The sequence below is a fragment of the Lagopus leucura genome, unplaced genomic scaffold (assembly GCF_019238085.1).
Source record: "Lagopus leucura isolate 7727_CA_CO unplaced genomic scaffold, USGS_WTPT01 Super-Scaffold_100002, whole genome shotgun sequence".
Classification (NCBI taxonomy): Eukaryota; Metazoa; Chordata; class Aves; order Galliformes; family Phasianidae; genus Lagopus; species Lagopus leucura.
Window position 1 is genome coordinate 217,540 of NW_024962263.1, and position 14,844 is coordinate 232,383.

The 14,844-nt window shown below is 41.0% G+C and overlaps 1 protein-coding gene and 1 long non-coding RNA gene across 3 annotated transcripts in view; one reads left to right on the top strand and one right to left on the bottom strand.

The window, feature by feature from the left end:
• The window catches only part of LOC122178668, a 59,281-nt gene that overhangs the window by 24,792 nt on the left and 19,645 nt on the right, over positions 1–14,844 (bottom strand). The window lies entirely within an intron of this gene.
• IGFBP1 (insulin like growth factor binding protein 1) overlaps positions 11,308–14,844 on the top strand; it is a 6,336-nt gene continuing 2,799 nt past the window's right edge. For both annotated transcript variants that reach the window (XM_042868939.1, XM_042868938.1), the window contains exons 1-2: positions 11,308–11,770; positions 13,612–13,790. In XM_042868939.1, the coding sequence (XP_042724873.1) occupies positions 11,311–11,770; positions 13,612–13,790 (639 nt within the window). In that variant the 5' untranslated portion in view covers positions 11,308–11,310. The remainder of the gene's footprint in view (positions 11,771–13,611; positions 13,791–14,844) is intronic.

Genomic DNA, 14,844 nt, shown 5'->3' on the forward strand with positions numbered 1-14,844 from the left:
TTCTAAAGATGCTGGAGTAGATTGATGTTTTATCTTAAAGCAGCTGCCTGTGAAGCACTTGTCAAAGTAATCCCAAAAGTACAATATTTGTGTTAGTTCCTGCTGCTGCATGTAACGTAAGCTTTAGGCAGGTCACTTCTAAGTTATCAGTAGGGTGTCAGTGACAGGGACCCACAACAGATTTACCACTCACGCCTGTTCTGATGTGGTTGTAGTACAGATGCTTATCTGACTCTACTAGTTTTGAAGCCAGCAATCTGTTTTTCCCCTTACTGAACTGCTCCAAAGGGGAGAGATCCTGTTCAAATTGAGTTGCAAGCTATAGACAGAGGCAAGAGAAACCATTGCTATTCCTTTACACTCACTGAAACTTGTCTCCTGTCCTAAACTATAGACAAGTAGAACCATGGTCTCTGCCAACCAATTGCAGCTGTGTTATGCACAAAAATACAAGAGCAGAGTTGAGGCTTTTATGGCTTCCTTTAAGACTTAAGCAAAGTTAGGACACGTTTTACTAGTAATTCCTGACCTTAAACTCTCCAGTGTTGCTCAAGGGAGCAGCATGGTCCTCAGATGCTACTTTCTGTGGTAGCCAGGTGGAGTGGTGATACTGACCCTCAGGTTGCTAGTCAAAGCATACTCACTTGGTTTGATGTTTAATGTTCTGGCACTTACTTGTGTGTTAGATTTATGCAGATTGTCTTGGCACCACAGGCTCCTCGGGTAACTGAAACTCTCTCTGAATGTAGATCTCAAGCTGCTCTTGAGGGGAAAAGAAATAGCATGGTTGAAGATGTGCTTCTATTTCCTTTGGGTTTATGTTTTCATCAGGGACTTTATCAGCTTCTGTGATTTGTGCAGGGGGCTGAACTAAGATCAGACAAGTGCAAAGCTAGAATAAAACCCTCCTCTACCCGTAGGACAAGCATAGATTAGTCTGGCCACATTACCCAACACTTAATCCAAGTGACCCAGATCTCTCTCTTGTTTATTTGTACCATCCCAGACAGCCAGCTGCACTTATTCTTTTCTCAGGCTTCTTGCCCTGGTCTCAGAAAATCTTGATGTTGCTGCTGCTTCTCATTCTACTAATTACATTTCAGAGTCACTCTTGCCTCCTTCCTGAACCTGTTTTCATGTCTTCAAATGTCTCTATTTAATCAATCTGGCCTCTTCAATCTTCTTCAATCTGGCCTCTAGTGGTGCCTTCCTTATAAAACAGTCTTTTATGCCTGATTTTTTTCATTGCTGTATTCCTTTTCCATCTTCAAAGGCTCCTCTGATACTTCATGTCAGTCTTCTGCCAAAACTCAGTCTCAGCTGTCATGCCTCCACAGTGCCTTGGTCTTAGGTTGACCTATCCATGATGGAAGTCACTGAAGGCTGTCTGAAATAAGACTCAGTCCTTATCAGGATAAGGGTGCATGCAATTGGTGAGAAAGTCTTGCTCAGTCCTTTTTTCAGGTTAGCTGAAATACAAGTAGGATCCAGGGAATACAGATGCTAAAAAGTCTTATTCAAGGGCAACACAAAGCTTCCTAAGATTCAGGACATGGTAAATGCTGTTAATGTTTTCTTGGGAGCAAGTCTACTCCCTGCCAAGCTCATGAAACTAGTTGGAAGCAGTAAAATCCTGGAGACTTTCCTCAGTGGGGGCAAACTAATTGCCTGGAATGGTAACATAGAATTGATTTTGATTGGGTCTTCACAAGTCCTGCAGCTGTATCAGACAGGCATATAAAACTGGGGAGTTTCAAGATGTTGGAAACTGCTACTATTTCCTCTCTGCAGAATGCTTAAAAAGAATCACATGAATTTATAGCATTTATCTCAGAATAATTCCAATCCTCATCGATTTTGAAAAATCACAATATTGCTGATAGCTTTTCATGGTAAAATGTGTGTAGAATTAATTCATATTTCATGGTGTTGCTGAAATATTTTTGACTCATTATCTACAGCAACAGTATTACTGTTAATTACAGGTAAGAATACTAAGGGATTTCAATCAGGTCTATTTAGTAATAAACTACACGTTATCCGCCTTTGAATGATGTCCCCAGAGAATGCCAAAATGTTAAGGGAACTGGAACTACACATAATTGCTATTATTGTGCGGCACGTGTGTACTGGAGGAAAAAAGAATAAAAACTAACATTTCTGTTCTTTACAAGGCTTGCACTTTCACTTGTTTCTCCAGCAGACTCCCAAGTAATATAATGATAGTTAGGTTAGTTTTCTACTGTGATACATGAATTTACTTTGAGAGACTCTAGTAGTGCGCTGTTTTAATCTGATTTAATGCTCATCCACCAGTAGCAACAATGATGAATTACTACTTACGTAGTGAACTGTACTAGGTGCAAAGTTCCTTTATGCATGTTTATATTGCAATAACAGCCCAGTGTACAGAAACCCTTACTGGGAGCTGCAGAGTCTAATATCACTTTAAAATAGGCCTTTTATTAGCAGTAGATAATGAGACTGGAAAAGATTTAAGACTACAGGCACCTAATTCATGAGAAGATAACCTTCCAGATACTGTGTTTTGAAAAAATATTATGGTATTAAAAAGCTGACCTTTTTAGCATGAATGGAAATGAGTCAGAGTTGTGTTATGTTCTTGAGCTCTTGTTGTGGCTTTCAAAAGTAACACTGAGCATGTTTGCAAATTTAGAACAGCCTTCCCCCTGAGAGTACTCCTTTAGATCAGTGTTTTTCCTTTAGGAATTAAGCTGTGACCTTGACCTAGGGAATTGTTTTTAGTACACTTATTTCTGAATGGATATTGCACAATCTACCTGCTGATAATGACTAAGCAGGCAGTTGGATAGAGAAGAACAAAAACACTACCAAGAACACAGGGAAGATACAAAAAATATTTTCACCCTGGATTTATGAGTTCAGCCTTGTTCCCCCTGAAGCAACAGTAATGCTCCTGTTGACAGAACTGGGAGTGCTCTACCCAGCTGGCATGCTGCTGAAGCAAAACAGGTTGAAGAAAGAAAATGTTTACCATGCATATTTAACATATTTCAAACTTACATGTAACTGGTAACTGAGTAAATCTTTGCTGATCCTAGCTGAACAGTCTTAGGATAATGAGTAACAGTGGGAAACAGGAAAACTTTTTTCTCCAAATCACAACATACATTCATTCCTATAGTAAAAACTGAGTAATAATATTACAGTGGTGTCGCTGATCTGTCCTCCATAGCATCAAGACACAAGTCTACAGACTTCCTCATCTCTGTCTGCCATTGCAGTCTGCAATGCCTCTTAAAACATTTCAGATTCAGTAGAGGAAAAAAAAAAACAACAACAAAGTTTTGACTGAACTTAGCAGAATCTTAGAAGAGCTGGACCAGTTGAAGCTACTGCCTATCATTTGAAAATGTTATCAAAGAGTAGACCTAGGCCCAGATGCAGGAGATGCTAAGATGCAGTCTTCTCCCTAGAAAACCTCAGATCTGCTGCTCAGTTGTCATACTGCCACGCTGGGTGCCTAATTTCAACAATTTTATTGTTTCATTATTATTTTACTGCAGCCAGTCCTAACAGGTTTGCTAACCCTGCAGAACCTGGCATCAGCTCCTGGTTGCTATCATTCATTCTGGCATTACTCGTGCATGTGATCTCACAACACTTAAGCTACACCAATCATACTTGTCCACCCTGAAATAAGTACAAAGGAGATTTGTAGAAGACATCAGCCAGGGAGTACATATAACCATCTGCCTTTAGCTTCGGCAGGGCTCAAGGTAAAACTCTAGGAAGTATGACAAAACATTTCAAATCCCCTTCTCCCTTGAAACAGAACTTTGAAATCAAAGAGCCTGAGGTCACAAACCAGTAATCGCCATCTCTAGGCTTACTTTGCAGTCACAGCTTTTAAGTGTCACCTTTCAAAGCTGTTCTACTTTGTCTAAGCATTTATTAGAAAAGAAGGTTAAATTTTCATCGTAGTTCAGTGACTCACTGTCTTGCATCTAAGGAATGTTATTAGTTTTCTTTAAATTCATATTTATTTTTTTAAAATGAAAAGAGGAATGAGTTTAAACGTCCTTTGTTACTCCTAGGATGAAAGAAAGAAGGAAAGAAGAAAGAAGGGAAGAAAGAAAGAAGGAAGGAGGGATGGAAGGATGCGAAGGGATGAAGAAAGAAGGATCTTTCCTTGCTGCTGCTTAACATTGCTGCATTTTGAATCATCTCTGTTGTCCTCCATTTCATCCTTTTGTCCTTTCCTAGCTCTCCATGTCCTCTTCTGACTGCCTTATACTTTCACCTCCTCATCTCATTGCAGATTTGTCTCCTGTGGTGATAATCTTCCACTGACAGATACTGTAAACCTTCCAAAACTTACGATTTCTCCTATAGAGGAAAATCTAGCAACAAGAAAAGAAATACCTTATACCCTTAAGATAGAAAAACAAAGAGTCTCTTCCTAGAACCAGAATACTCAAATTTTCTGGTATGAAAACCACAACATATATTTAGATATCGGGGGAAAAAAAGTGCAGGCAGCACTGCCAACAAATTTACTGGGAGAAGAACTGGATGTGAAAAGTTTAGAAAATGCCTAGGTAAAAGATTTCAAGGTATGCTTTCCTGTCACAAGAACCCCATACAGTATGCAACTGAATCAAACTGGCTCTTTGTTACAGTGTTCATGCGAAGTAGACTTTAGGTGGGTGCAAGGGACCAGGAGCACAGCAAATAAGACCAGCAAACAGAGCATGGCAGAGTGTGTCATGCATGCAAGTGTGCCCAGCTCAGAAATGCTTTTGGTGGCCAGGAGGTGTGAGGAAGTCACCAGCAGCATAGTATTCAGAAATCAGAGAGAGACTGATGAGTAATAGCATGCAGTGTCACGGTCAGACCAATAGCTTTGTCTTAAGACCCTGCAAGAGGAAGAAGCTAATCTGACTTCCAGCCCCAAGGAGATAGACAGCAGAAATATGCAAGATCATCTTAGAATCACAGAATGGCTTGGTTTGGAAAGGATCTTAAATAATCTAGTTCCAACCCCCTGCTTTGGACAGGGTTATCAAGCCTGGCTTTGAATGCCTGTATGGATGGGGCATCCACAACTTCTCTGGGCAGCCTGTTTCAGTGCCTCACCACTCCCTAACTGAAGAATTTCTTTCTAACATCTACCCTAAAGCACCCCGCTTTCAGTTTAAATATATTTCCCCTTATCCTATCACTATCTACCTGCATAAAAGATCAGTACCCTTCCTGCCTTTAAGCCCCTTTCATGTATTGGAAGATCACGATGAGGTTTTCTTGAAGCCCTCTCTTCTTGAAATGAAATGATTCCAACTCCCTCAACCTTTCCTCATAGGAGAAGTGCTCCAGCCTTCAGATCATCTCTGTGGTCGCTGGAATCCTTCTCTGAACCTGCTCCAACCTTCTTTTCTGTGAGGTCAGCAAGTATTGGTCCCCTCACTGAAAGCTTCAGGGATTCCAAACAAAGGCTACCACCTCTGTGCATCCTTGTTCCTATGGCAGCATGAACTTATCTAAACTTCACTGCTGATCCCCTCAAAAGAGCTTGAAATTGTAAATACACATAGATTAAGGTTGCACTGAGGCGTCAAAGTCTTTCAGTCTTTCTAACTGTCAGACATTAATTCAATGGTAATAATGTTTAAATATCTGAGGTAGCCCTGAATCCTCACAGCAGCTTACCTAGATTTGGTGTTTAGTGCGAGCCTTGAGCTATCTGCAGAACTGAGTGAAGTCCTGAAGTCCTGTCCCTCATGCTCTAACAAAACAATAGAGGCTTGAAACCTGAAAGGTATTCTTACTGACTTTAGCAAAAATATTAATAATAATGATGAATAACAATGATATTTCTGAAACCAAAAATACCCTGGGACAAAAAGCAGAGACAAAAGCAGCTGAGCAAAGTTGTTTTTTTTTTACTTTCTTTTGTGTTTTTTTGTTTGTTTGTTTGTTTGTTTGTTTTGTCAACAAGCAGTATAGGGGTGAACTGCCTGAGTGTGGAAGCCAATTGTAAATGATCCAAGGAAATATGCTCCTCTTCTAACATTTTATCATTTTGGTGTCTGGAACATCTCTCTTGCCCTCTTGCTGGGACTTTCAGACTGCTGTTTGCAGCAAGAATAGTTCAGGCAAGTTCATCCACAAGCTTCATTTTCCCACATCACAGTACACTCAGAGAAAATGGACCTCAGGTCTTACTACGATTTAGATCTTATGACTAAGTCTTATTTTTATTAAAATTATAGAAAGGATAAAAAGATGAAAGAACAGCACCTTTAGTTTCTATCTGTCTGGCTGATACGTAGTGAACAGAAACATGCAAAGAGGTTTAAACAGCTGATGCTGGTTTAGGTTTCAGGAGGCAATGCTAAACAGGATAAGTTAAATATTTTGAAGTTCCTGCTAAGATACATCCTACTCTGGTAGGCACTGAAAAACCTTCATTTCCATGGGTGGTACTAGGGATATCCCTACCAAGGTTTAGCACTGTTGACAGGAGTAGTTGGAGTGAAACCAAATTTTTATATTAACAGTCCACGCAGAAATTCATACTTCCCAGGGTGGTTTCAGCTTGGCATTGTGTCTGGACTATTTCTCTAGAAGGGAAAACTCTCCTCTGAGCCATCCCTGGATGGGAGTAACAAGACCATGGCACAAAGGTTAACAGACTGCTCTGTAACCTTTCTTACCAGCAGAGATCAGGACTTCTGGAAAATAGTGATCTGACCGGTCTGTGCACACACAGCATTGGAAACAAGACACTTTATTTGCTGTATTTGATGCCCAAATGCTTTAATGCATTAGGCACTAAAGGGAATGATTTTTCCTCTTTTTCTTCTCTCTTTTTTGATCCTGATTAACCATAATTTGACACAGAAATGCTTTTCTAGCTGGAGTCTCACTTTTCTTCTCTGCACTAATTCATTGACGTTTTTCTTAAATATTTTCTATATTCTAGAAGAATTAATTGCTGAGAAAAAAATACAAGAAGTCACTCTGCAAAAGTTACAGAATATCTGTACAAAACAAATTTTGAGCACCTCCTTATCTTCAGGGTTCATCAGTAACCAAAGCACTATAAATGACATGAATAAAAAAGTACTAAAATCCATAGAGATGACATAAAGCATATTTGGCAGGGGACAAATGACAGGGACAGTAGATTTTTTGCATTTCTTTCACAGCTGTTTGTCTTCATATGCTAGATGCCATGCATATGTGCATGTGTGTATGTTCATATATTGCATAATAGTTTTTGATATTAACCTTACAATTTGGGAACAGTTCCTTTCTTTTCTTTAAAGGAAAATTATGGGGATATTCCACTTTTTTTTTTTTTTTTTTTAAGCATTTTTGACACGCCAGTGAAGCAGTCCCAGCAGGAATTTACTTGGCAAGTCAATAGAATTTTTTGTGATCAGAGGATAAAGATCTCTTGCATATATCTGTATATAACTTCATCTTCTATGAGAAATTTCATGCAATCGTAAGGGAAAAAAAGCTCACAAGCTTTATTTAACATGAGAAATGAGATCATTGGTTAAGAATTATTGAGAAACAACTGGGAAATGCTTCGTGGAAAAGAAACCCTTCCTTAGGATTCATGTAACTACTTTACAAATTTTGTTTTAAGCAGAGTCCTAGATTTCCTTTTTTATCATAGAGAGGATAGCAAGTTAAAAAAGAAAGGCAAGGCCACCATATAGAGTGACCTGCAACCATAAAAGAAGCAAAATGAACACCCTCAAAATGTTTTATAATCTGTAAGGTTTTTCTGTTTGTTTATTTATCATTACAAGGTAAGCTGAAGAAAATCTTTCTTCAAGAAGGCTGCTAGTAGTTGCCTGGGCAGTTCAGATACTGCCAGCTGCCTCACAACGAAAAATCTCAACTCAATGAGTCAAGAGCAGCTGCTTCAGAGCCAGCCAAGCCAGATCTGCAGCAACTGATCTCGAGGTACAAGGGGGTCTGGGGGGGTTTCTTTTGCCAGAGAAATACCAAGAAAGCGAAGTGATCCTATAGCTAGCATCACTCCAGCCAACCCTCAAAGCAGAATGGTGAGCACGTGATGCCAAGCTAAGGCTGTAGCTCTGGCAGGGGAGTGTGCACAACCTACCCTGGACACAATCAGTGCCTCCACTCAGAGCTGCTAAAGGAAGAAGCAGCTGTGCAGATCGTGATCTGTGGAAGGTGCCTGGACCTTGCTCCAGGAGCAGAGGTGAGAGGCAAACTCGCCTATGTAAGATGTGCCCAGGTGCAGGACCTCCTGCAACAGGTGGCTGAGCTGCAGGAGACAGTCAAAAAGCTGCATGCTATCAGGGAGGCAGAGCTAGAAGAAGACAGCCGGATTCACATGCAGTCTGCATTGAATCCACAGTCCAGAGCCAAACAGCCCCGAACTTCTCCATTGGCACATCCAGTTGGAGGGAAAGGCAACAGTGATGAGAAATGGCATATTGCCACAAGAAAGACTAACAGGAGGAACAAGCCTGCCCCAAATTCAGAGGTGCCTCTGCAGAACTGCTTTGTGGTTCTGCAGACTGAGAAGGAACAAGAAACTCTAACAGGTAAGTCATCAGAGCTGAGCGAGGCAGTCAGACTGTTCCCCATTACATAGCAGCTACTGCAGCTAAGAAAAAGTGCAAGGTGATAGCGATGTGTGATCATCTTCTGAGGGGTACAGGGGCACCCATTTGTTGTCCTGACCTGCTATCTAGAGAGGTCTGCTGCTTGCCAGGAGCCTGCATCAAGGATGTGACAGAGAGGCTGCCAGACCTTGTACATCCCATGGACTACTTACTACCCACTGCTGCTGGGTCATGTAGGCACCAACGGCACAGCTGTTAGCAACCTGGAGAATGTCAAGAGGGACTACAAGGAGCTGGAAGCAGCAGTGAAGGACTAAGGAGCACAGATAGTGCTCAATCCTCTCAGTTAGGAGAGTGGGGAGGAAAATGACTGATAGAATTAAGAAAATGAATTCATGGTTAAGGGAGTGGTATCATGAACAGGGCTTTGGCTATTTATGTCATGGAACTTGTTTGGGAAATCTGGTCTTCTGAGGGAGCTTCTGAGTTGGATCACAGGCCAGTAAGACAGCACCTAAAGTACAGAATAAGGGAACTCCAGTTGGTGAATCAGCCTCAATGGGAGTCCAACTCAAATGCCTGATACATGATACAAATACATTGATACACTGATGCATGGAAAACAAGCAGGAAGAGCTGCAGGCATGTGTGTGTCCAAAGTGCTATGATGTCACTGGTATCACTGAGATGTGGTGGGATGGCTCTCATGACTGGAATGTAGAAATAGATGACTATAAATGCTTTAGGAAAAGCAGGCAGGGGTGGAAGGGAGGGGGTGTTGCCCTCTACATTAACATCCAGCTGGAGTCTTTGGAACTACACTTGGAGATAGAAGAGGAGCTGACAGTTTATGGGCTAGGGTTAAAGAGATAGGGAATGCAGAGGAAGAAGTCATTGTAGTGGGAATCTGCTACAGACTGCCTGATCAGGAAGACCCAGTGGATGAGGCCCTCTATAAACAGATAGGAGAAGCTTCACATTTGCAAAACATGGTACTCATGGGGAACTTCAACCACCCTGATATCTGTTGGAGGGACAGCATAGTAGGGCACCAGAAATTGTAGAGATTCCTGGAATGTGTTGGTGATAACTTCATCTTCCAGGTGGTAAAGGAATACACAAGAAAAAGTGCTATGCTGGACCTTGTGCTCAAAATCAGTGGAAGATTCAGCCTCTACTGCCATACCACCAACATCCACTTCTGATGTCATGGGTCAATATAATGAAATAGGAGGCATTACTTTCGGAGCATCCCTTGTAGACAAGTGAGCAAATGCATGCATATGCATTTACAGATGCATATGAGATATTCGGGTCTCTGAATTTTTCAGATGGTTCTACATTTCACACATATATATATATGGTCCTTAGTGCAAGGGACTTTGTTTTGCCTATTTTTTTTTCTCTTTGAAGGAGGGAGAAAATATATTTTTATATATATTTTCACCTCACACACTGATAGAAGAATCATCATTTTCCATTACAGATATACATGAAAAAAAAAATTTAAAAAAGGGAAAATAATCATTAGACCTTGGAAAGCCTAATTGCTGAATTTTTCTGCACAAGTTGTCATGCACTGGGTTTTCAGACAGAGCCTACTCTCACTCACAGACATGTGAAATCCAAAGAATTCTTTTAAAATGTTTTGTTCAGCATGCTTAAAAATGCAAGTGAGTTTTGAGAGCTGCTACCTTTTGTGTATGGTGATTTCTTTTTTTTTTAACTTTCCATTGAGTGCCTGAAAATTTTAAAAAGAAAACCAATAGAAGATGCAGTAGTAAAGTGAAAAAGTCTCTAAGTCACGAAAGTCTGTAACCAATATGAATAATGCAAGAACTGAATTAAGATGTTAGGGAGTTAAAAATGCAATAAATACTAAATTATAAATGAAAACTCTGGCTTCAATAGTATAGAAACGAAAGTGAATAATAAAACACGAAACAACACTACAATTCTGCTTCACTTTCACACTAACGACACATCTTCACACATGCACACAGAAAAAGAAAATAATAAAAAACAACAGAAAAAAAGAAAAAAAAAAAACCCTTACACAACCCAAAATCATGTTACTTCAGGTAACTTGACAATGGAATTTGATGTTTCAAGCTCAATACATACTGCAAATACTAGGATTTATCTGCTCAGTACAGTGAAGGCTGAATGCTTTTGCTTTCATTATAGTGACAACTTCTGTATGCAAAGGAAAAAAGAGAAAGATTGTTTTAAGGTGAAATATGAGTAGATGAAGAGGCTAACATGACAGTCAGAAAAGCAGAGCTATCTTGTTTGTCTCTGGGTTCTTGGACAAACACTGGTTTCTGTCAAGTGCCTATTATGCAGATTGATATTTCTCCCATGCCAGAAGCAGCAGCAAAAGTGAATCCAGAGGTGGGAGACCCCTGTATGCCAAAAACGGGAGGCATTTCTGACGGGCAAAGAGGAAAGGGATGCACCCACTCATTTGTTACTCTTTGCCCGTTTCCCCTCTGCAGGTTTTTTTCCCTGATAACTATGGTAGGGAAGAGAGATGGGGTTAGGGAATAAAGGCAATCCTGCACGTCTGGAAGAAAAATAATTAAAGGAGGAAAGTGAAAGGGGAGGAGAATAGCGGTCAGGAACTTGAACCTTCAGTGAAATGACGTTTCCCTAGTTCAGATAATAGTTAACTCGAGGTTAAAGATTAATAGCCAGACAAATGGCTGCATAAATGGCTCGGGCTAGCAGGATGTACGTATGCACCCTGCCTCCAGCTCCCCACGCCGCTGAGGTGCGGTCCCTCAGCAGCGACATGAACTGCCTGCGGTCCCTGCTGAGCCGCTGCTGGCTGCCGCCCCTGCTGCTGCCGGCGCTGCTGGGCCCTCGCCTCGTAGCCGCCGCATCCCCGCAGCCCCTGCACTGTGCGCCGTGCACGCAGGAGAAGCTGGCCCTCTGCCCGCCCGTCGAGCCCGGCTGCCCGGAGACGGCTCGGCAGCCTGGCTGCGGCTGTTGCCAGACCTGCGCCCTCGGGCCGGGCCAGTCGTGCGGGGTCTACACGACTCGCTGTCGCCACGGTCTCCGCTGCCGCATCCCGTCGGGGGTGACCCGGCCGCTCTCTGCCCTCATCCAGGGCCAAGGAAAGTGTCTGCCCGCCAGCGAATCTGGAGGGACGCGCTCAGCTGAGCCGGCAGGTAGGGACCGATCGCGACCGCGCTCCGTGCGGGTGGGCTGGGAACTGACGGGTCTGCTGCGGGAACAGGGAAACGGGAGGTTGGGAGGATGGACAAAGTTATGCACGCGTTTGAAACATAGGAAATGCAGATGGCATTTTCAAGGAAAATGTGCTCAGATGGGTGTGAGGTGAAGCATCCTGTTGCAGATCCAGGAGATGTTCAGAGAAGGCTTTTATGCCCCAGGTGGCAAGTGAAAACCACTGAAGCAATGGCAAGATGCAGACTATTCACAGTAAGGTTTGTGGAACTGTAGGCTGTTTTCCTGTTGTAATAAAACAGTAACTAGAGTAGGTCAAATGTTTTCACAACTTTATCAATGGACACCTCCAAAAGTCTTGAGAGAGAATGAAAATACCTAAGCAAATTTTGTGTTTGGATTCATTTTAAGAATAAAATTTATCTTAAATAGTGCATTATTAATTTGTCTTTGAGCTTAAAGACATATCAAGCATCTTACTTTAAATGCTGACTAAGAACTTCCTCAGTGTTATTTCATTACATTACTATTTATTATCATTTTTTGCCTTCTCTGCAGCTGTGTTCATGTAGTGATGGTAAGGTAACTCATATGAACATATGAAACACAGTTATGTGAAACACAGTAACATATGAAAAGCAGTCATGGTTGAATCAAAATAGTATTTACCATTAGTGGAAGTAAACTGAGATTATACCGTAGTAAACTGAGCGCTTAAGATTCCCTCACTTAGGAAGATATAACAATCTCGTTCTTTATTATTATAGATTAATCTTCTTTTTTTTTCCCCTGAGCAGCATCAAAAGGGGGGAAAAAAAGGAGGGGTTATTTTTGGTCACTGTATGATTAATTGCCCTGATACAACAAGTTTATACACGTCAACCATTATGAGTTCTTGCAATTGCTAAAAGCTTCTTTTGCTTTTAGCAAAAGAGCAGAGATTTCACAGTCTCTAACTTAGGTACAGGCATAGGGGCCATGCTCAGGCAAATACAAACAGTTTCTTCCATTCCCTGACTATTCAATTCACTGCAGGCCAAGGTGTGCATCTGCCAACTCCTGTGAATTGCTACCCATTGTTAAATGTGAGGCAAGCTGCAGAACAAACTACAGGATACCATGAATTCAAGTCTGGACCAAATCACCTCCTAAGTAAAAATTGAAACACATACTGATTTAAAAAAAGAAAAAAAAAAAAAAAGAAAAAGAAAAAAAGGTTCTCTCAAGACTCTCTGCATCTAGCAAAGCAGCTACAACCCACTGTGGTCAAGAAAGATTTTTCATTTCTGACAGAGAGTCTGCAGCTCAATCTTTAGGAGTGGAGTGATTCCAAATCATAGAACCACAGAATCCTTAGATTGGAAGGATTAGATTGGACCCATTTATGGGTCACCTAGTCCAATTCCCCTACAGTGAACAGGGACATCCACAACTAGATCAGGTTGCTCAGGGCCTGGTCCAGCCTCACCTTGAATGTCTCCAGGGACAGGACTTCCACCACATCTCTGGGCAACTTATTCCAGTGCCTCACCACCCTACTCTAAAAGCCTTTTCCTTATATCCAACCTACATCTACCCTCTTTAAGTTTGGAACCATTTCTCCATGCCAGAATGACTTTACAACAAAAGGCTTAATGTAATTTATTTCTTCTCCAGCTGAAGTGGATCTGTTGGAGGTATTACATTTTTTCTGGGGATTTGGGGGGGGAGGAGGGGGGGAGAGTGTGTGAGGTCTTCCTCTTTCTTTTTTAACCTTTTTCCTTTGGAGAAATAAGTGTTAAAGGTCACTGTAGTTATTCACCTTAATAAAATTCCTTTCCAGATTCCACCGAGCCTGAGGATATACCTTTAGAAAGCTCTGAAATGACACAGGATCAGATGCTGAGCTATCAGTTGATGTTTCCCATAAGCCAGGACAAATCCAACCCTTGGAATTTCATCACTGTATATGAAAACATGAAAGCAAAGAGAACATTTGAACTCAAGAAATGGAAAGAACAGGTGAGTGGGTTTTTTTGCAAGCCTTTCAGAGACCATTTCCGTAGATGCTACTGATTCTGACTATAAAATGAAAGTGTGCATGGAACTCTAATAGCAGTTCTAGCCCCCACATCAAGCAGCTGTTATTTTGGGTAGCTAGCAAACAGACTTCTCTAGAAATGCTTTCCTAAGATGCTTGAGAAACATGCAGAATTGTAGTAACTGTAAAAATAGGTGGGCATCAGATATGTTCTATACAGAGTCCTTGCAGAGGCTGAATCTTGCTCTGATGATTGCATGGTTCCTTAATTTCTGGAAACCCATACTACAATCTTAGACTTCTTTCTTGTTTTAGTTAGAAAAATAAAAGGCTTTTGTGGTTTGTCTATTGATCAGTGAAATAAAAAAGAGTAATTATGTACAAATATTGATGAAACACCAATACAAAACAAAACATATTTCTTTCTGTTCACCAGCAAATAGATGCATGCGAAAAGACAGAAAGCTCAGCAATTAAAGTACACTTTTACCTTCAATACTGTAAAGCAGCAGTGAGCAGTGGGCACTTGATGGCACCAGAGAACCACATTTAGCGCAGTCCCAGGCAGCGTGCTTAACCATGCGGTGTGGTGTTGAATTATATATATGCACAACAGAATCCTATTTTCGTAATATTCGCAAACAGAATGGAAGGAAACAAACGAACAATCAAAAAACTAAAAAATCCCTCTGCACATCCAGAGCAGAAGCACTCATTTAGTTTGCACTACTATATATTGAGGGCTATTGGCTACAATTCTGTCTCCTAAACCTCTACTTTCTGACCCAGAGCAACAGAAAAGCCCACTGATTCGAACAGAACAGTTTATGTGAGGGGAGGTATTGAAAAACAAGAAGATGAAATTATTTCACTCCAAAGTAAAAATATTTGTTCAGTCAATGCAGTAGTCATAATGCAGTGACTTAAAAAAAAAGAAAAAGAAAAAGAAAAAGAAAAAAAGAAAAAGAAAAAGAAAGAAAAGAAAAAGAAGAAAAAGAAAAAGAAAAAGAAAAAGAAAAAGAAAAAGAAAAAGAA